Genomic DNA, 21,208 nt, shown 5'->3' with positions numbered 1-21,208 from the left:
ACACCCCACACATACCCACAGAGACCACACAAACACTGCACACAACTCACCCACACCTACAGACACCACGCACACCACACATACAGAAAGCACCCACATATCACACATGCCACAGCACACGCTCACTGTGCACACTTGCCACCTACACCACACACGTCATCATATGTGCGCCACACCTCAGACGCACACGGACCCCACAGACACACATACCACACACACACCACTCATGCCTGCAACACATATCTCCCTCCAATATCCCCACACACAGGCTGTACACACACCACACAAACACACACATTAGGAGCCTTCTGGTCGGCAGAGACCAATAGTATCTGAAATCATGCGAACAGTGAAAGAATGCCAGTCTGACTGACCGCCTTCTTCAGTGTCTCAGTACCTTCAACTTTACTCCCTCTTCATCCTCTGTGGCTGGCCCTTCCCCACACACCACCTCCCCACCAGCCTCTTGGGTCACTGGAGCCCTGGCGGCATGGTTCCCCATCCCTGCTCTGTGTCCAGCTCTCTGTACACTGAGCCCTGAGGGCTGTGGCCTCCAGGGTCTGGCCCTCCACTCCTTCCCAGGGCGCATGACAAGCAGTTCCCTGGGTGACTCCACCCACCCAGCCACTTGGCTGCCACTCAAGGCTGGTGAGTCCAAACCCCATCTCCAGCCAGATCCTCTCTGACCCCACACCCACCAGCTTTGTGACATCTCCACTCAGATGTCCTCCAGCTCCTCAGACAAGTCCCACATGAACTTCCTGTCTGTCCACATCTGTTCCTTGCTTCTGTTCCATGCCCCTGCCCAACCCAAAGCTCCCAGGTGCTCAATGTCCACCTCAGGAATAAAGGAATAAGTTATGTAAATCCTACACAGAGAGGAAAAAAAACAAACTTCCATGTGAGGCAGATATGAATTCTTACCCCATTTTACAGATGAGAGTCCTGAGTTTTGGTGAAGTGAGGGACCGGCCCAGAAGCAGCAGCCAAGGGGGCGGGTAAGGCTGTGTGTGTAGGACCCAGAGCTGGGGGCTGGAGGCAGCAACAGCCAGGCCAGGGCAGGCCCTCAGCTCTCCCCAGCCCCGAGTGAGGGGGTTAGTTACAAAGAAAAGGAAAAGGCGTTCCTGATACGCGTCCTGTTTCCTCTCCTCCTCTGGGCTTCTCGGGCCCTGGAGGGCGGATGTCTCTGGGCTGACCGCACTCAGCTGTGTACAGACAGAAGGTGAGGGTCTCCCTGGGGCCCGTCCACCCCAGCAGTTGGGCCTGCATGAACAGGGGCTCCCTGGAGTGACCTCTCAAGTGTTCCTTCCCAGCCCAGGGGAGCCTCTACACATTATCCCCCAAGGGATACTTATCACAGCCAGGCACCTCTTGTGCATCAGACTGTCCCATAAGGGACATAAGGCTTCTACTGGGAAGCCTTCCATGTCACCCTCACTTGCTATGAAGTCCCTCTGTAGTGCCTCTTCTTCCCTTCCTCCCTACCCTATAGCGCCCCCCCAACATACACGGCCCAGCCTTCTGTGGCTATTGCCTGTAGATCTAGGCACCCCATAAATCATGCTGGGGGGGGCGGGTAAGCAGGGAGGAGGGAGACAAGGGCAGAGGCCATCAATGGGCCTTCCTGAGTGACAAGATGAGCCTCCCCCATCAGGCAAGGACCCTCCTGAGGGCAAAAGGCAGATCTCCTCTACCAAATAAAGATCTCTCCTGAGGGAAGTGGTTGTGACTTTCAATCATTAGAGGTTCTTGCAGGACAAAGATCATGCCTCCTTCTTAAACAACGAGCTGCCAGTGGACAAGAGAGCTATTTCCCCTCCATTAAATGGGGAGCCCCAGGAAATAGGAGCCACATCCCCCCACCATCAGACAGGAGTCTCTCTCCTGGAAGATGGGGCCATTCCTCCTCCATTAGACTAGGAACTCCCAGAAGGCACACCTCCCACCTGCTTGCCACCACAACAGTCCTCGGAACAGATTTCATTCAGTCAAAGACACAGAGAAGGGCTTCCCTCTGGGGGCAGAACCAGGGGGAGTTCTGCCCAATCGTTCCTTGTGCAGGGTCTCACGCCACCTCCCATTCATGCCCTCCACCAACCCGAAGCAGCCTTGCCGTACTTAAGATAGCCATATGTCTGGATGGAGGCCAGAGGCCGTCTGTCCCAATCCAGGAATGTTGACTTCTCAAGCGATTTTGAGGGGGTGACGAGGAAAGCCCTGACCGGGGGATGCCCAGGACAAGCTGGGCACCCAACTCTGGCCTGGACGCCACCAGATGCGTGGGCTCCCTGGGTCTCTGGTCGTGCCTCTGCTGCCAGCTGGGCAAACCTCTTCCCCCTGGGGCCACTAATGACCCCCCAGCCCCCAAATCAGCACCCACTGCTGGCTACAGTGGCAGGAGGCACAGGTGAGGAAGGACAGGTCCCGCCGTGAGGACATTAATGGCCTCCCCGAGGGCCAGGTGCCATCCCTGAGCCTGGTCCAAGCCTCCTTCACGGTCTTCTTCCCTACACGTGCCAGCTCCGGGAGCCGCTATTAGTTAGCATCGATCCACAAAGTGCTTTGCCGACACTTTTTATGAGCTTAGCCTCACCCGGGGCCCTGGGGGCTAGAAGCAAGATGTGGAAATGGAGCCGGGGGGCCCAGGCCACTGGGCAGAGGGAGGGAGCAGTGGAGACCCGAGGCCAAGGCCCCAACAAGCCCAGGGCCGGCACCCAGTAAATGTCTGCTGAATACATATTTGTTGAAAAGCCACCTTAATCTGGTAACTTAACCTGGGTATATTTTGTTATTATTACTATAAATTCTATTTATTGCATTTAATACAAGCCCAGTGCTATTGTAAACACTATATTAACTCATTTAAACCTCACAAGAACCCTGTAAGGTAGATACTCTCATTATTCCCACTCTACACAGGATGAAATTTAGAGACAAATAGGTTAAGTAACTTGTTCAACATCACAGAGCAGAAGAGAAAAAACGGAAGCAGCTCAAATCATCTGCTTCATCAATTAAGAAGTGAAAATATAATTACAGTGCTTCTGAATTTTAAAAGACATATATTTTCGAAAGATATAATTTTTTAAAAGATTTTATTTATTTATTTGATAGAGATCACAAATAGGCAGAGAGGCAGGCAGAGAGAGAGAGAGAGAGGAAGGGAAGCAGGCTCCCTGCTGAGCAGAGAGCCCGATGTGGGGCTCGATTCCAGGACCCTGAGACATGACCCAAGCCGAAGGCAGAGGCCTAACCCACTGAGCCACCCAGGTGCCCCTCGAAAGATATAATTTATCCTGTGTTCCAAACCAAATACATTCATTATTGGACATACTGTGGTATTCTCAGGATTTAAGAGGTCCTCTCAAAGAATAATATTACAGATTTGTAAAACACAAGCTTCTCAGTCCTCTCAAAATACAGTTCTCCTTTCTTTTTTTAAAAGATTTTATTTATTTTGAGAGAGCGAGCGAGAGTGCACCCGTGCACCAGGGGAGGGGCAGAAGGAGAGAGAGACCATTTCAAGCTGACGCTGATGCAGGGATTGATCTCACCACCACAAGATCGTGACCTGAACTGAAATCAGGAGTCAGATGCTTAATGGACGCAGCCACCCAGGCACACTTACACTTCTCCTTCTTTTGAAACTTCTAACTGAGCAGTTTTATTAAAATTTAGAAAATAAGAAAAACCCAGAATAGCAATCGGTTTAAGATTTCTCATGTATTTGTTATGTGCTAGGTACTTTGCATATTTCTCATGTTTAATCTTGAGGACAAATCAAGGAAGAGAAGCCATTATTCCCTTCGTCCCTTGAGGGCACCTATCTCCTGCACCTTGGTGAGCGTGGTGGTGGGCAGGACCCACTGATGTCCACCCCGCCCAGGCTGGGAGCTGCTCTGTGGAGGGGGTTGTGCTTGACACAGAGAAGGTCCATCAAAGGGGTTAGCGGCTTGAGGTCAGGCAGAAGATGGGTGGCTTCATCAGCCTGGACTTCAGCTGTCTGCAGGGTTAGATGAGGCCCTGGCACTCAGCTAGAGCCCTGCAAGTGGTGAAAATACTAACCACTACCACCACTATAAACAAACTCGCTGAGTGGCCTTGGGCAGGTTCCTGCCCACCTTGGCTTCAACTGGCTCACCAGCTCTCAATCCGGGTCACGTTACCTTGACGGGCCTCGGCAGCTGAGAGGAGGTAATGGGTATGAGGAGTTCCTAGGAGGCCAGAGACAGAGGCCTATTATGAGAACAAGGCTGAATTAGCAAGCATTTTTAAGAAATCCATTTTCATTATTTTCAAGAACATAGAGGCCTACGGATCAGGTGGTCACAGCAAGGCCAGCCGAGAGCAGCTGTCCTCAGTGAGGCCACAAGCAGGAAGGAGCCCTCAGGGCATCTCCAAACCTCTCCCAGAACCACACCCTGGGGCTTGGTAATCAACACCTCCATACCCAACCCAAACCCTCCACCTGCTCCTTGGGATTCCCTTTCTTTGTCCCGGGAAGTGTGAGAAGCCTGCCAGGAGGAACAGTATGGGACTCCTTCGTTAGCCACCCATCTGTCTGGAGTGACAACTTTAGAACCAGCTCTGGCTGCCCAACCCAGATGCTTGTAAACCTGATGGAGTTGGTTGTGGGGACCTGCTCCATTCTGAGCATCGGAATGCCCCGTGGGGACCTTGCCCCAGCCAGACCCCAGGAGGCCAGCTTGCCCAGCCTTCGCCATCCTGCCTCTATTCTACCGCAACTATGGGGACCCTGAGAAGCAGAGGGGGTCTGGGGTGAACACACGGCCCACATGTGGTAGGGGAGGTAGAAGGCACAAACCAAAAACAACCCTGCCAAGGCACTGTGAGAGAGAGTTGTAAAGAAGGTGACAGTAATTCCAGGGAGTGGCTTGGAAGTCACAGAGAACAGGCGACATGTGAGATGGGACTTGGAGAATGATTAAGAGTTCGCCGGGTCATCAAGGTGAAGAGAGAACACTGAAGTGATGTGCGTATGCATGGAATTACACATCCTTCTAGAGCAGACTGTATGCTTCCAGATCATTCCAAAATCACTATCTCATTCAATTCTCTCAAATCCCATAGTGGTGTTCTTACCTGCCCTCTCCCACTGCCCCTCACACACATGCAAATAAGGAAAATAAGGCCCAGAGAAGACAGATGATGAGCCCAACGGCAAATGGGGGTCAATTTCCGGGGGAGAGTGTATGAGTAAAGGAGGGACGCTGGCCGAGATAGCCTCTCCCCATGAAGGGGTGCTATTCTTATTCCTGTTGGGAAATAGCCCCTCATTCCCTGACCCTGCTGGTCTGTGATGCCCTCCTCCCACCCCCAACATACGTGCATTCTCCTCCAGAGAACCCAAGGCCCCTCAGCAGGGTGGCTGGCAGAGGGACAGAGCAGCCTTCAGAGGAGGCCAAGGAAGAGCTGAGCTTCTGGGAGGCCCAGTTTGGAGGCGCCCCCTGCCCCCCTGAACGCTGATAACCTCGACCTCTCCCACTGCAAATATCCTATCCTCTCCTCAGCTCCCACAGCTGCCGCCAGCCGCTCCCTCTCCTCCCTCCAGCCCTTGCCCTCCCCAGGGAGCAGTGAGCTCAGTCTTTCCCATCAGCCATCCGTGGGAATGCTGGGAAATGCACAGTGGGCCAGGAACCGGCAGAGGCCTGCCCCAGAGAGGGAGGAGGAGGAGAAGATGGGCTTTGGGCTTTTCCGAGGGTCACTGGGGGCGTCCTGGAGGCAGGGCTCCATTCTGCTGCTTCCGCTGAAGCCCAGGCTGGGCTAAGGGCACAGTCTGCCTGTCCTTACCACTCGCTCTAGATGAAGGTGGGATCTAACTGCTGGGGCTGGAATGGGCTTCTTTTTATGGATGGGGAGACAGAGGCGCAGAGAGAGGAGGTCAAAGAAGCATGTCTGGAGACTGACTGCCACGTCCCAGGCACTGTTGGAAGCTTTCACATTTCTTATCTCCTTAATCCTCACAACCACCCTGCAAGGTATGTTGACGAATGGCCCCCTGAGATGCGCACATCCGAATGCCTGGAACTGTGACTAGGGTAGCTTACATGGTAAAAGGGACCTCGCAGGTGTGATTCAGTTAAGGATCTCCAGATGGGGCGACTCCCCTGCATTATCCAGCGTCATCACATCATCCTTATAAGAGGGAGGCAGCAGGGTCAGAGAGAGAAGAGACAACTTTGCGCTGAGGGAAGCACCGACAGAGAAATTGGAAGATGCTATGTTGCTGGCTTTACTGGGAGCCGAAGAATGCAGGCAGCTTTGCAAAAGCTAGATAAGGCAAAGGAACGGATTCCGCCCTCGAGCCTCCAGAAGGATCACAACCTTACCAACCTACTTGAGAACTTCTGACCTCCAGAACTTTAAGAGAAGAAATATGCGCTGTTTTAGGCCACTAAATCTCTGGTAATTTGTTACAGAAACAATAGGAGACTAATCGGGACGCCTGGGTGGCTCAGTGGGTTAAAGCCTCTGCCTTCGGCTCAGGTCATGATCCCAGGGTTCTGGGATGGAGTCCCGCATCGGGCTCTCTGCTCAGCGGGGAGCCTGCTTCCCTTCCTCTTTCTCTGCCTACCTCTCTGCCTACTTGTGATCTCTGTCAAATAAATAAATAAAATCTTTAAAAAAAAAAATTTAAAAAAAAAAAATAGGAGACTAATCGTCCCATTCCCATTTTGCAAATGGGGACACAGCCTCAGGGAAGTCACGTGACTTCCTCGGGTCCTGCATGCTCCCTCCCACACCACACTGGCCTTACTGGGACTCTCCAGGGGCTATGAAGGCTGGGAGCCCCTTGGCCAGGGCTTCAAGGCTGGGGGAAAGTCTGAGAGGGAGGCAGGGGTCTACTATTGCAGGGTCAAGGTTGAGGACAGAGGAAGGATGGGATCTGGGGAGGGTAAAGCTGTGCCTACAAAGAACTGTATTATGGCTGGGGCCTCCTGGAGCCAGTGACTGAGTCCTACCCTGCCCCAAACCATGAAGCGGGGAAGGCCTATGACAGGGAGGAAGGGCCCTGGCTACGCAGCTGGGCTGAGTGGGCCGCGAATTTGCAGGATTAACCAAGATTAGATGAAATCTCCCCATTATCTCTCTTTGCTCCTGATAAAACCCCTGAGAGGAAGACTCCTCATCCTTCTTCCCACAGGACTGGTGGGGAAAATGAGGCCCTGGAGGTTAGTGGTGGCCTCAAGTTCTCATAGCTGGTAAGAAGAGGAATCTGCGTGTTTGTGACCATCAACGTAAGGAAACCACGAACAATGGCTACTGAACTCTGTGTCTCTTGTCGCTGACATTTTCTGTCAGGCTTGATGCGCACCTGTTGAGTCTCTCCTTGGCCTCAAACCCCTTTACTGCTCCCTGCAAGCCTTTCACAGTCTGAACCCACCCACTCCCGTCCCCCCACCACACACAGGCCCTCCAGCCACACTGACCGCGGTTACTTCCCTGAAGACACCAAATTCTGTACAACTCTGGACTCTCCCACAGGAGAGAAGCTCTTGCCTCACCAGCCCAGTCCACACACACTCATGGTGGAAAAACCATAGGTCCTGGCCACACCTGTTCCTCTTTGTGGGTAAGGGAGAGGGAGCAAAGCCAGAGGTCAGCCCTCAGCAGCAGGAGGCCTGGCAGACTGGAGCCAAGAGGGCCCGAGTGAGCTAGTCATTTCCTACACAGTAAAGGAACAGCACCCTGGATGGGGCACAGAGTGTGGTGGGTTATCTTCGTGGGGGAGCGGGTCCTCCCAGAAGTGCAGACCCCAGGGCAGTGGGGCTGATGGGGTCTCTAAAAACGTTAGGGCCCACCCCTTAGGACACACGTAGTGGCACAGAGGCCCAGAGAAGGACAGGACTCGCCCCTGGCTCCACACTGTGTCACTATGGGAGTTTGGGGTCTGCCACTCCCAAGCTGGGTGACCTTGGGCAAGGAACGAGTTGTTTTGATCCTCATCGATAGAATGGAAATAACAGTGCCTTTCTTGATGAACGCATGGACAGGACCTGTGCTGGGAGGCCTGCATGAAGTGAAAGCCGCTCTCACCATTGAGAGAGCAGGGACTGGACTCAGGACACTGGCTGGGGGAGCTCATCCCTCTCTGTGATATAGCCGGTGGGTTTCATTGAACCCCGGGCTGGACCCCGAGGTGGGGGACACCCAGACAGAAGGATACTCAGCTGTCTGCAAAGCCGCTGCTTCTGGGCCCCCAAAGCTGGTTAGTTCTTAATCTCATCGGATCGTCTCTAGGAAAGGGATTACCAGCCTGATTTTCCTTCCCGTTAAAGAAATGACTACCCCAAGGGAGTCAGCCTGGGCTATAGGGGCTCCTGATCCAAACCAGGGTGCTGCACTGCCCTCCCGGAGGGAAGAATCCACTTCCCACAGGCAGCACCGTGCTGGGCTTCTGGGCTGTCACTTTGCTTACACCTCACTCACCACAGCCACCTGAGGGGACTAGGAGGCCCATTCTGATGAAGAGGAAGCTGAGGTTTGCGGACGGTCAATAACCTGCCAGCCACGGGAGCTGGCAAGGCCACATTCCTACTGCTCCAGGAGGCCTCTGGGCAAGGGCTGTTCCTATTCTAAAGCCTTGGGTCCAGGGGAGGAAGCCAGAGCCATGATCCGGCCCCAAGGCAGCCAGCCTCCTGACCAGCCGCCTGTGGCCCCTGTGGCCCATCACCTCCCTCCAGGCCCTCTCCCCTCACCTCAGCCTCCCCAGAGATCCGCTGTTGGTAACTATGAACACAGCACATGGCGTTTTGTTGCCTCCATCCGGATAAGGCTGTCCACCCCCCACGCCAAGTTCACATCCACTCCATCTCAGATATTTGCTCATTGGGTACATCCTCATAAAGCCTTTGGTGACCTCCACCAAGTAGGTCAGCACCCCCTCAGGCATTCTCAGGGCACCCCTCACAGTGGGAACTCTTGCCATCTCCCTGCTCCAGACTGAAAGCCCCATGAAGCCAAGGACGGGGTCTTTGTGCTGCCCTGGTTTCCCCAGGGGTGTGCCTAGAACTGGCACATGGCCTCGGCAGGCCACTCTACACTGGCCTGGGACGGGCACCGGGCTGACTGCTGAGCCCAAGCTTCATGCTGAATCCTGCGATTACTAGGATGTGGGGGTTCTCATCCTCCTGTATAGATGAGCACGTGAGACCGAGAGAGACAGTGACTTCCCCGAGGACACCCAGTTAACCTGGCCCGTGGCTGGGACCAGCTCCTAGAACCAGCTAAGTCATCTGCGCACCCAGTGCCAAATGGAAATGCAGGGCCCCTTGTTCAGATGTCAAGACAGTGACAGAAAAGCATTTAACCAATCCAGAGGTTTGGGGCTCTAGGTGACTGTACTGTTCACCCACCTGGAAGCACTCCCATGCTCTGACTCCTGACCCAAACCCAGGCTCCTCTGGCTGAGCGGCCCTTGGGCATCAGTCTCCTTTGGGAAAGGTTCTCACACCTGAGCATGGGTCAGAATCACATGGGAGGCTTGTTAAAACCCAGTTTGCTGGGCCCTACCTTCTGAGTTCCCATTCGGTGGGGAGGGGGAGAGGTGGCCTGGGAATGTGCATTTCCAACTGTTGCCCTTTTAGAGGTACTGCAGACACAGTGGCCCCAAGATGCTGAGAACCGCTACCCAGAGGAATGCACACTTAGAGGCCTGTGGAATCCAGGGCGCTGTGGAAGGAGAGATGGGCTGTCAGCGCTGAGAATATCTTGCAACCTTGCCAGCGGACCCAGGCCCCCAGTGCAAAGGGCCAGCCCTGCCAAGAAGGAGTGTGGGCATGGAAGGGGAGAAACTGGGAGGAAAAAGGAAAACTTTACACAGGTTACCTTAATTTTTGTAACGGTCTTAAGAGGCAGCTTGTGTTATCTCTGTTCAAGAGGAAATCTCTCACACAGAAGTCGGTGATTTGCTCAGGGTCCCGGCCAGGAAATTATGGAGACCGCAGCTAAACCTGGTTCTAACTTAAGTGTTGTCACAAGCCTGCTTCATCCAGCTGGCCGTGACAGGTTCTAATCCCATGACCTGCTCGGCCCAGGGGAACAGAGCTAGTGGCCTTGGGTTGACTCAGTCCCAAGCCCCAGCAAGGCCTCGAAAGCCCTGAGGGCCCTCCCCCTCCATCACCTGCCTGCCCCCCGCAAACCCAGGCCTACAGCACAGAGACCGACTGGGCTAAGTGCTGGCACCATTCCAACAGGCTGGGGCACCCATCCCCAGAACAGAGGTTCCTCCCACATCCCGGTCCTTCTTTCCAGCCTCCCTTCTTTCCACTTACTCGTATCTACCCTCAGCCCCAGATCACACACCCTCTGTTCCTTTTGCCTGGAATGCCCTCCCTACCCTGCTCTCTGTCCAGCTCTGACCCATTCTGAAACACCACACGTCACCTCCACTAGGAAGTGCCCCTTCAGCACCTTATCCGTCCTCACCCCTCTATCATACCACACTCTGGTTCACTGGCTGCTCCTCCAGAAATCATTCTACAAATATTTACCGAGTTATCTGCCCTGTTCCAGACATGGTGCGATGTGCTGAGGTTACACAGCCCAGGCTGAGCTCCATTCAGGCCCGGGTATGGGTCTGCTTCACCCTGTGAACCTCCACCAGGAGGGGCAGATGGAGAAGGGGTCCTTGAGGATCCTCAGGGAATGATGGGACCTCAGTTGGGAACATGAAAAGGTGGTTGGGGCTGGGAGGGTGGGTAGTGCAAATTCTGTACTCCAGGCCACTGCCTAGCTGGAGGGAGCATCTCCCCAGTGTCCCATGCCTGGAGCACAGATCCTTGCCAAAGCAGCACAAAACTACAATGAAATGAACGCAAGGCACGTTATGTGCCCTGACACCAAGGGGCTGCCTATGTCATGGGCTCCACAGAGAACCAAGGCCTGGAGGGGAAAAGGGACACCTGGAGCAGGAGGCAGCGCTAGAATGGGCCTGCAGCCTCCTCTCCCAGGAGACGTGGGTTTTAAACAGGAGGGGAAGATGGAGGAAATGGACCCCCCACCCTGAAGGATATGTCCCGTGGACCCTTCGTCTAGAGACAGAAGGCATTAAGGGAAAGCCACAGCCCGCAGAAGCCCCAGGCGGGAGAGGACGGTTACTGAGGAGCAGGGAGCCTGGAGTGCGGCCAGACTGGCAGAGGAAACATCTTGAGAGGCAAGAGGGAGGAAGGGAGGAGGAATGAGAAAGGAGGAAAGAGCCAGACACGCAAACACCTCCGCCTCCTCTTTCCAACCAAAACAGAATCCCCAGAAGACAGACCTGTGAGGAAGGAGACAGAGAAAGAAGCCGGGGCCTCAGAGGGGCAGTGGCTGGGCAGGCACTGGCTGGGAGTGGCTGGGAGTCTCTGGAATCTTCAGGGACTGGGTAGCCCTGCTAGAGACTGGAGCTGGCACGGGGGTTGGGGGTTGGGCATCAATCACCAGTGCCTGCTCAGCTCTGTACCCACAGGGGCTGGGGCTCAGGGAGGAAGGCGACAAGGATTCTGGTCACTCCTACTGCTCCTTCAAGATCCACTCAGGTACCGACTTTTTCCAAAGCCCCTGAACCAACCTCTGGGCTGGGCTGGGCTCCACACAGGATTGAACACAAACTCAGAAAATACTGGGCAGCAAAACTGACCTGATGGTATAGTCAAGGCTTAGCCCTCAGAAAGCCCACAGGCCGGTGGGAAAGCCAAGGAATTCAACGGATGGAGAGCAGGCACTGAGGCAACTCCGAATTCCCAGACAAACAGGACTGGCAGGCACTGTGGGACAGTCCATAGAGCCTTAATGGGTGTCTTTTCCTCTGGTGGGACAGGCTGCTGGGATAAGGAGTCAGGAGGAACCAGGAGACTGAGGAAGGGGGAGTCCTCATCTTTGTCCCCCACCCCTACTCCACACTCATACTCTCATACACACACACACTCCCACACACACTCTCTCTCACACACAGAGAGAGTCCTGGGGCTGAGGGGCTTCTAGGGATCTGGGTTCTGGTCCTGGCTCTAGGACTCAGACCATTCCCTTGACTTTTCGGGGTTAATCCATTCCCTCACCTGTATAATGGAAATTCTCCTATCTGTTTTCCTCTCAGGAGAATCACCAGGTTAAGGACAGGTCTCCACATAAGTAAGAGCTGAGGCCTCTGGTATAACTTGGGCACATAGGAGAGTCCCACCCCATCCCTGTCCCGGCTGGTACCTTCTTTCCTCAGGCCTTCATTTTAGGACAGCGAGCTGGGGAGACAGAGGCTGTGGTCAGGAGAATGTGGCTAGGTCTGGCGTCCAAATGGGAGAGTGGCCCCAAAGCAAATCCACTTCCTGTCCAGGGGCCCTTTCTCTCCTTCCTCTCTCCCTACTGTAGGAAAACACCCCTCCCCGCACATACGTCCTCACCACTGTGTGAGAAGCTTTATTGCAATGGGGTGTGTCTGGGCTCTCCCTCATCTGACCAGCTCTAAGCTGCTAGAATTGAGGGATCCTTCTCTTGTTTGCTTTTTTTTTATCAGAGTGAACCAGTCTGCCTTGGGTGAACCTTCCACTCACTAGAGGACATAAGTCAAGTAACTCCCCCTTCCTCAGCCTGTTTCCTCATCTAAAACGAGGGGATGCCAAGAGGGCCTACCCTCTAAGGCTGTTCTGAGGATTGACCAAATGTAGTGCCTAATGCTTGGTAACACATATAGCTCTTATTATTATGAATAATATTCCACAAATATTTACTTCCATGTCAGACACTGCTGACCATGGGGGACGAATGGTGACTAGGGCAGGTTTGTGCAACAGACCCAACATTTCCCTTCTAGCAGCGAAGACAGCAGGGCTCCACACTGCCCAACACCAGGGGGTTCCGTGGCACAGACCACAATGCCAACAGCATTACCCACAAGTGTGCAGCACCACAGCCCTGCAAGACAGACATCCGACAAATAGTACACGGTGACTCTTACAGTAAGAGCCGCCAAATACAGGGCTCCAAGAGCCCAGGATAGGTGACGCACCAGCCTGGGAAGTCAAGAAGGCTTCCTCAGGAAAGGAGGTCTGAGCTAGGAGCTGAAGCAGCAGCAGTAAAAACTCGGAAAGGGGCAAAGGGTGGCCCATTACACAGTGGCTCGGTGGCAGGGGCAAGCCCCATTGAAGGCGCCGAGGGAGAGGGGGTGTGAGGTGGGGGGGACAAGACCAACAGCACCCAGTCACCAGGTGGCCTTGGTCACCAGTCAGGATTTTAATCGTCATCCTGATAAGACACTGGCAGGGTTTCAGCAAGGAACGGACGCAAACAACGGAACGACGCTTAAATGTGCTCACTTTGGCCACTAGGTGGAGAATGGAAGGGCAGAGAGGCTGGAGTAGACACTGGGAGACCAGCTGGGGGAGGGGGGCAGGCTCAGTAATAAGGCTGCTCTGGGTTCAGATCCCACATGTGCACTTTCTGAGCGGGAAGTGAGATCCCAACAGCACCTGCCTCCTTGGGCCGCTGTAAGGATTCAATGAGCAACTTCACGTACGTCAAGAACTGGCAAGAACCCCAGGCCCACAGACGGCCCTGTGTGTTCTGCTGGCATGGTTCATCCAGGGGAGACACGGACATGGAGGCCGCCCGCATGTGAGAGGGAGCCATGAGACAAAGAGAGGCAGGGCCAGACTCCAGGGGTGACAGCAACAAGAGCCCACTTCAAGCACGCAGCTGTTCCAGCCCCAGGGCCAGCCGTGACCGCGCAAGACCCTGAGCCAGACGTGCCCAACTGAGCCCTTCCCACATCCTGACCCGCAGAAACCAGGAGAGAAAAAAAAAAATGAACTTTGTTATTTCCAGCTACTAAGTTATCAGCTGATTGTTTATGCAGCCAAGGAGAAATGCAACAACTTGTACTGAGACTGACCTGGCGGGCGCCTCCTCTCCCACAGGCAAGGCACCGAGCCTTCATAGCAAGAAAGGCCTGCAGGGGAGAGGGAGGACGGGCAGCTGCAGAGCCTGGGACCTTTGCAACTTCCAGGATCCTGCCCTCAGAGGGTCATTGCGTGGTTTCGAAACTAATTGTTTCAGCATTATTTGGAATAGCAAAAAAAAAAAAAAAAAAAAAAAAACCGAGAAATAATGTCCATGCCAAAGAAGGGGAGAGTTCGATAAACTGAGGAGCATTTGCATGAGGAACTCTGTGTGTCATTAATAAATATGGATTTATTAATGCTGGGTTAATGGCAGGGAAATGCTGGAGGAAAAAAGACATTAGTCCAGATGTCACAGACAGCTTAAGCACCATTGTGCCTGAACACACGGGCACCGGCACACATACACGTACGCACACATGCACAGCAGAGAGGCAAACACTGAAAAAAAAATTTTAATGTTCTTCCAAAGCGATGAAATTATGGACGATTGCTATCTTCTCCTTGTCTAAACTGAAGGTTTTGTGTTTTTATTTTTTTTTATTTTACTTTATTATTTATTTATCAGATGGAGAGTGACACAGGGAGAGAAGGAACACAAGCAGGGGGAGTGGGAGAGGGAGAAGCAGGCTTCCTGCTGAGCAGGGAGGGACTCGATCCCAGGATGTCAGGCTCGAACCCAGGACTCCCGGATCATGACCTGAGCCAAAGGCAGACATATAATGACTGAGCCACCCAGGCGCCCCTGATTTTGTGTTTTTAAAAATAGTTATTGAATGATAAATATTAGTTCTTTTTAAATGTGCCCTGAGAACTCTCGTCACTGTGTCTCTGGGATGGCACAGCGCCAGAAGGCTAGCCTGGTAAAGGTAAGGGTTCTTGCCTTCGTTGTTCTGGGCCAGTGCCCCGGTGCTAGAATGGGGCCTGGTACGCAGCAGGTGCTTAGCAAGCCTTTGTTGAATGAGCAAACGAATGCATGGCACTTATCAGACCGCACTGTGTGCTTCTGAGTGCCCAACAGCCTCCGGAACCAGCCCTCAGACGGGGACCTGGTCTGGCCCCACTCCATATCCCCAGGATTCGGCACAGGGCCTGGCACTGAACAAAGACCCATGGATGAATGAAAGGCTGAATAAATGAGTGTTCTACCCAAGAAAACTTCCCTGAACCCAGTGTGCCAAACCCTTGAGAGCCAGTGTCCACGTGTGCAGGAGTGTGCTGTCTGTGTCTGGGAGAGAGGGGAGGGGATATGAATACATCAGGGCTTCCTGAGAAGCCAAAGAACTCTGCCTGGCCTGACTCTGGCTCTGCTTTCTTCCAGAGGCCCTCTAGCACAGCGCCGCTGCCTGTTTTATCCATCCTCCCACCACCAGGGAGGAGTTCTGGAAGCCTGACTCAAGCTACTTAAGATGTAACTTTGTTTTTACAAGAAGAGAGAAAGCAAGCTCCTTCCTGAAATGACTTTTCTGCTCCTTTGCCCTGGGACAACCTCCGTGACAAGCAGCTGGCACGGGAGCCAGCAGGTGGAGACAGAGCTCTAGGTGGAAGGAGGGCAGGTGGCTGGGGGTGAGCTGAGGGACGCAGGTGGTAGAAGGGGAGTACAGGAGCTGAGCAAGACTCCCCTGGGGGTGAAGGGGAGTCACCAGGACCTGGTGATTGTGTGTGTACTGAATGTCACAGGGATGGAATGGGGTATATGACCGTGCTGGAGTGATAGGCTGAGGACGGCAGTGGGAGGGGTGCCGACATGGATGGGTTGACAGAGCAGAGATGGGCGGCAGCCAGAAACAGACTGTTTCAGTCCATGAGACTCTGAGTCTGAATGACTGCTGGAAGAGTCGGGGAGGCCGACAGGGGCTGGCCAGGCCCAAAAGGAGGAAAAGCTTGAAGGCAGGAGCTCAGGAGAGACCCCTGACTCCCTCTTTGACCCCCTACCTCAGTTGTCCAGAACGCAAGCCCTAAAAAAGACTGTCCACTTTTTATAAATTAAATCTCCACAGATGTGACACGTCAGGCGCACCCCAAGCATGGGCTCAGGTTTGGAGATCAAAAGACACTGACAGTCCCAGAGCACAGCCTGACCTCTCCCAGGATAAGCAGGGAAACCAAGGCCCAGGGACTTACTAACGTTCCAGAAAGCCCAAGGCACCAGCCCCCAAGACCAAGGTGTTTTCAAAAGCCAAGAAAGAGAAATGCCAGGTCCTAAGGGAGATAGTGCCTGCTCAGGAAGCTCCGAGAACTGGGAGGTGATGCACGATTTTCATTAACAGCTGGAGCTACAGGCTCGGCGGGTGGGGAGGAGGTACAGCGGGGCCTGACTCTGCATCCAGATATGAGGGCGCCCCTGAGAACAGGACCCGGGCCCCCCCCTTCCCACCCCCACCTCCCTGCCCTCCCAGCCCTGCCCTCAGGGCACAGCCCGGGCCTGGTGCTCAGTAAGTGAGCAAATAAATGAAAATGCGAATGAGCGACAGTAACAGCAGCTAACACTCATGTGGTACCCACTTTGTGCCAAGCACCGTTCTCAGCATTTCGCAAATATTAATGCATTTAATCCTCAGGAACATTTTATAATTTCCATAATAAAAGATTACGAGTCCCATAATAAAAATTTCATTACTCCCATCTCACAGCTGAGAAAACAGAAACAGAAGGGTTAAATAACCTGCCCAAGGCCACAGAGCTCTGAATCCCCTCAGTCTTATTCTAGAACCCTTGGTCCTACCAGTCTGCCAAACTGCCTTCCACTTGACACCTGCACGCTTCACGGCTGTTCAGTCTCACCCTACCTTCCTCCAGGAGCCTCACCCCAACATCCATGTCCCACCTCCAGCATCCTTTCCTCCCGGATGTGTCTTTTTTTTTTTTTTGGCCATTAAAAAAAAATAATGTATTGAGGTGAAATGCACATAACATAAAACTTAGCATTTCAAAGTGAACAATTAGTGGCATTTAGTACATTCAAGATGTGCAAAAACAACAACAACAACAACAACAACAACAGCAAAACAAAAAACCTACCTCCTCCATTTCCAAAACATTTCCATGGCTCCACAGTGAAATACCTCACCCATAGGAAGTCTCTTCTCCCCATTCTCCCCTTCCCCCAGCCTCTGGCAGCTACAGATGGATCTATTCTAGACATTTCATATAAATGAAATCGTACAATGTGTGACCTGGGCGACTGGCTTCCTTCACTTAGAGCAATGTTTTCAAGGCTTGTCCCTGTCACAGCAGGCACCGCTGTGTCATCCCTTGTTATGATTCAATACTCCTCTATGGTTTGGACTGACCACAATCGGTTTAGACATCCATCCACTGATGCACATTTGGACCATCTGTTTCCACTTTCGGCTGCCTTTTGATCCTCACCATGACCCTGTGAGTGAGGACTATTGTCCTGTCTCCTTTCTGGAAGCAACACCGATATCCATCTGTGGTCGAGTGGTGACTCGGAGTGGAGCCCCCTGCCTGCCACCCTCGTCTGCCACCAGCTATTCACTCACCCTGCAAGTCACACGTTCCCTGGACATCAGTTACCACAAGCCAGGCTCTGGGCCGGGTGCTGACAACACAGAGTGGAAGGCTCAGGTAAGGCCCTAGGTTGCCCTAGGGCCTGAAGCTGCAGAGATGAGCTCCTGCCCACCCCCAGAGGTTCCAGAATCCAGGCACACCACATCCAGAATGAGTACAGGGGCAGGAGGACCCTGTTCCTTTTCCTCTGTAAGCCTTGGCTTTCCTTCCAGCATAGAGGGAAGATGGCCCCAGCAGGATGCTCTAGAGAGTTACACAGAAAGACTGCAAGTGGAGCAGGAATGCTGAGCAGAAAGGGCCTCCAGAAAACACAGGACTCACAGCCACGGAGTGGAGAGGGGGCATGGGATCAGGACAGCCACGAGAGTTTCCCCTATGATCGGTCATTTCACCCCTAAGACGTAAATGCACAAGATAAAGCCCTTTGTTGGGAATGTCCACTAAGCCTTCCTGCCGTGTAACTTTGAGCTAAACCTCCTCTGAACCTTCTCTTTGCCCCAAAGTAGGGGCTTGGGACTCTAGAATTCTAAATTCTAGGTTGAGAGGAGTGAGTTGCCTTCAGAGGGCCCTTCCTTTTGGTATTTTTTGTTTGTTTTGTTTTGGTTTGGTTTGGTGTTTGGGTTTTTGATAATGAGGGGGAGAAAAAGAGAGAGGTACAGGGAGGCGGGCGGTGGAGGTGGGGAGAAAGAATCTTAAGCAGGCCCCATGACCACCACGGACCCAGACGTGGGGCTCAATCTCACGACCCTGAGATCATGACCTGAACACAAATCAAGAGGGAGATGCCTAACTGACTGAGCCATCCAGGGACCCTTCCGTTTTTTTGTTTTGTTTTTTTTTGTTTTTGTTTTTTTTTTTGAAGACTACTCCCCTTCAGGCCACCTCTCTGTGTAAGACAGTGGGGCTCTGAGCTCTAGAGACCCACAAAAGCCACCTCCTTCCTGTCCTCCAAGAAACTGCCTCTGCCACATGTTTGACTGTTAATGGGACCATCCTGAGGGAGTTTCTGGAACTCAGTGTGGAGTTGGTCAGTCTCAATCGTCACTAACAGTCAGCACCGCCTCCTCAGGCTCCCCTCACGGGGGTCGGACAAACATGTGGCGAATGAACAAGAGAACCAACAGGCAATCCCTCGGTGATTTCCCAGCTTCTAGCCTCTCTTTCCCAGTCTATTTTTCCACAGTGCTACCACTTGAACCTTCACCTCCTGCCCCTCCTGCAGGTTCTGTGGCTTTAAGCAGGCGGCTTAATTTAGCTGAGCCTCGATTTCCCCATCTGCACACAGGGACTCTCCTTGTGGCGCAGCGAGGGAGATGAAAAGAGAAAGCAGAGGCCCAGCACCTCAAGGGCTAAGGAGTCCTCCAGGAAAAGCAATTGAAGGAAGGCTGTTTCTCTTTGGCACCCCACCCCATCCTACGCCTCTCAGCCTGATCCTCTGATCTCCCTCTGTTCCAGAGCCTGGAGGAAAGAGCCTAGCCCCTAGGTTGGCCCCTGGCTGGATGTAAATGTTTATGCCAAGCCCAGCCTCCCAGGGACAAGTTATTTGCTCTGCTAGTAATTAATTGCAGTAAAGCCTGCCTGGGTAATAAACTCAGCCGAGGAAACATAAACAGTTTGCACTGAGCTCCAAATCCATTGTGAGGCCAGCAGAGAGGGTCTGCAGGAATGGAATGTTCCCCCTGCCATATGACAAAGACCCCTGGAGATCATGCAAAAAACAGCAGCTGACATTATGGGGTGCTTACCTTGTTCTTAGGCACAGTTGGGCCCTTGGACATCTGATACCACTATTTTCCCTGTTTTAAAGAGGAGGAAGCTGAAGCCGAACAAGGCAGGGTGACTTGCCACAGCTGGAAAGTGGCTGGGCTGGGAGGGACACAAAGTCTGACTTCAGAAAGCGGGGGGGGGGGGGGGGGGGGGGAGAAAGGGGAGGAAAGCAGCCATTCATTTACCAAAAATATATGGGTACCCCCTGTGCCAGGTACTGGGACCAGAAGAAAAGAAAAGAAAGTCGCTGGTACAGAAGGTGACAGCAAATTACTACTGACAGTCATTGGCCATTCAAGTTACTACTGACAGGCAGGGCACAGACCACCCATTAGGCCTCTGGCAGGAGCGCACCATAGGTGTGCAGTAAGTGAGTTTCTGGCTTAAACTTCCTGCACTTTTCTTTGACCCAGTGCAGCTTCTTGCCAACTAGTTCAAGGTGTCTGAAAGATACTGTGCCAGGGCTGGGGTGGGGATCCCAGTCCAACCAAGGGTATACGCATAAGGATAATGGAGTAGAATGCAAGACATTTGGATGAGGGTCATGGGGGAGGAGTGAGGGATAATCAGTATTTACTGATCACCTACTGTGTGCCAGTGCTAAGCCCTACACCATCTCATTTCGGCCTTACTACAACCCAGGGAGTGGGGAAAGAATATTATCACCCCCATTTTAAAGATAGGAAAACAGAGGTTCAGAAAGATTAGGTAACTGTTTCAAGGTCAGAGACATAAGCAATAGTGGCTGGATTTGAAAGGTAGCCTCACACCAGTTTCTATTCCTTCCTCCTAGTCCCCACCTCACTGCCGTTCCCTCCCCTCCCTGAAGGGGGCGCAGAAGTTGTGAGGGACGGGACCGCCGTCATTAAGCGACCTTCCCCTTTCCCCAGCTCAGCGCCGGGGTGCACGACGTGGGAAGCAGCGCACCCTGCCGGCCTGGTTTCCCTTCTAAGCAGGAAAGGTCTGGCTTGCCTGCTTGGGCTGCTTCACTCAAACAAAACAGGTCAGGCTGGTGACCTCTCACCCCCAGCAGCAGGAAAGTTCGATCCAGATTTCCACTCTGCCCTCCCCCACCAAAGGGCCACTCAGTTTACAATGGCCCCTTCCCAGGAAACTGTACTCCACAGCTAATAAATCCTTTTCCCCCTCTTAGCTCATCTGACCACCGGTACCCCACCCCAGCTGTCTGAATCCCAGCACCAGGCCCAGCACAGTATAGGTGGATCTGACAGAGACCCCAATGGAAGGGGTGCCCCCCACCCCGTTCCCCCAAGCCTCCAAATCTCCCTACCCCACCCCTTCCCCATCTCTATCCAGGTTCCACTCATTTACTGAGCTCCCGTGACAAGCCGGGGGCTGTCCCAGGTGGTTTCACCTGTGGCACATTATTTAGACCTTTCCAGGCCTTTTCACATAGGGATGATGTCCACGTTACAGATGAATAAGACTGAGGGCCGAAGGACTTCTCCAGTCTCTCCTTTACACAGCCAGGGAGCTTGGCAGCTGGGTCTGGCCCGGAAGTGGCTCACCCAGATGGCTTTTGGGTCCTGCCTCAGCAGGGAGGGCCGTAACTGATGACCAGGTCCGCGTGTGTGCGGTGAGACCTCCCCAAGCACATGCAGGGACATGGCACCGACATCCTGGCACAAAGGACCACCCGGTCTGAGCAGGGGCGGATCGAGGCTTGAATGAGTTCATAGAGTTTGGAAGCCCTCTTTAAAAAAAGAAAAAAGAAGAGTACAAAAATATCTTCTTTTTGCACCTTTCACAGAACCTCTGAGTCCGTGGACACAGCGCTAGGTCTCGGAAGGGGCCCTGGAGCACAGAGGGCCTGAAGCTGAAGCTGCGCCAGCCTCACGGTGAGTCCGCCCCTGGGCTGGAGGAAGGGCCCAGAGGCGATCCGAACACCACCCGCCTTCACAAAGGCCCTGCCTCCAGCCCAACCGACAGAGGAGGCTCCGGAGGACATTCCTTCTTCTGGTCACGCGTCCTGCAGCAACTAAACTCTCCCTGCC

At 53.3% G+C, this 21,208-nt stretch overlaps 1 protein-coding gene across 6 annotated transcripts in view; it reads right to left on the bottom strand.

The window, feature by feature from the left end:
• Window positions 1-21,208, bottom strand: part of ARRB1 (arrestin beta 1) — a 70,074-nt gene that overhangs the window by 33,842 nt on the left and 15,024 nt on the right. For 2 of the 6 annotated variants that reach the window (XM_032853044.1, XM_032853045.1), the window contains exon 1: window positions 16,398-16,438. The exons of 1 other annotated variant lie outside the window; for it this stretch is intronic. In XM_032853044.1, coding sequence (XP_032708935.1) covers window positions 16,398-16,423 — 26 coding nt within the window. In that variant the 5' untranslated portion in view covers window positions 16,424-16,438. Of the gene's footprint in view, window positions 1-924; window positions 1,052-12,059; window positions 12,218-16,397; window positions 16,455-21,208 lie in introns of those variants that run through there. 3 more of the 6 variants (XM_032853048.1, XM_032853046.1, XM_032853049.1) reach the window with 3 other exon arrangements.

The sequence above is a fragment of the Lontra canadensis genome, unplaced genomic scaffold (genome assembly GCF_010015895.1).
Source record: "Lontra canadensis isolate GAN:19392208 unplaced genomic scaffold, GSC_riverotter_1.0 scaffold7, whole genome shotgun sequence".
NCBI classification, from domain to species: Eukaryota; Metazoa; Chordata; class Mammalia; order Carnivora; family Mustelidae; genus Lontra; species Lontra canadensis.
The sequence above is the reverse complement of the archived record's forward strand: the minus strand, read 5'-3'. Positions and strand labels throughout refer to the sequence as shown.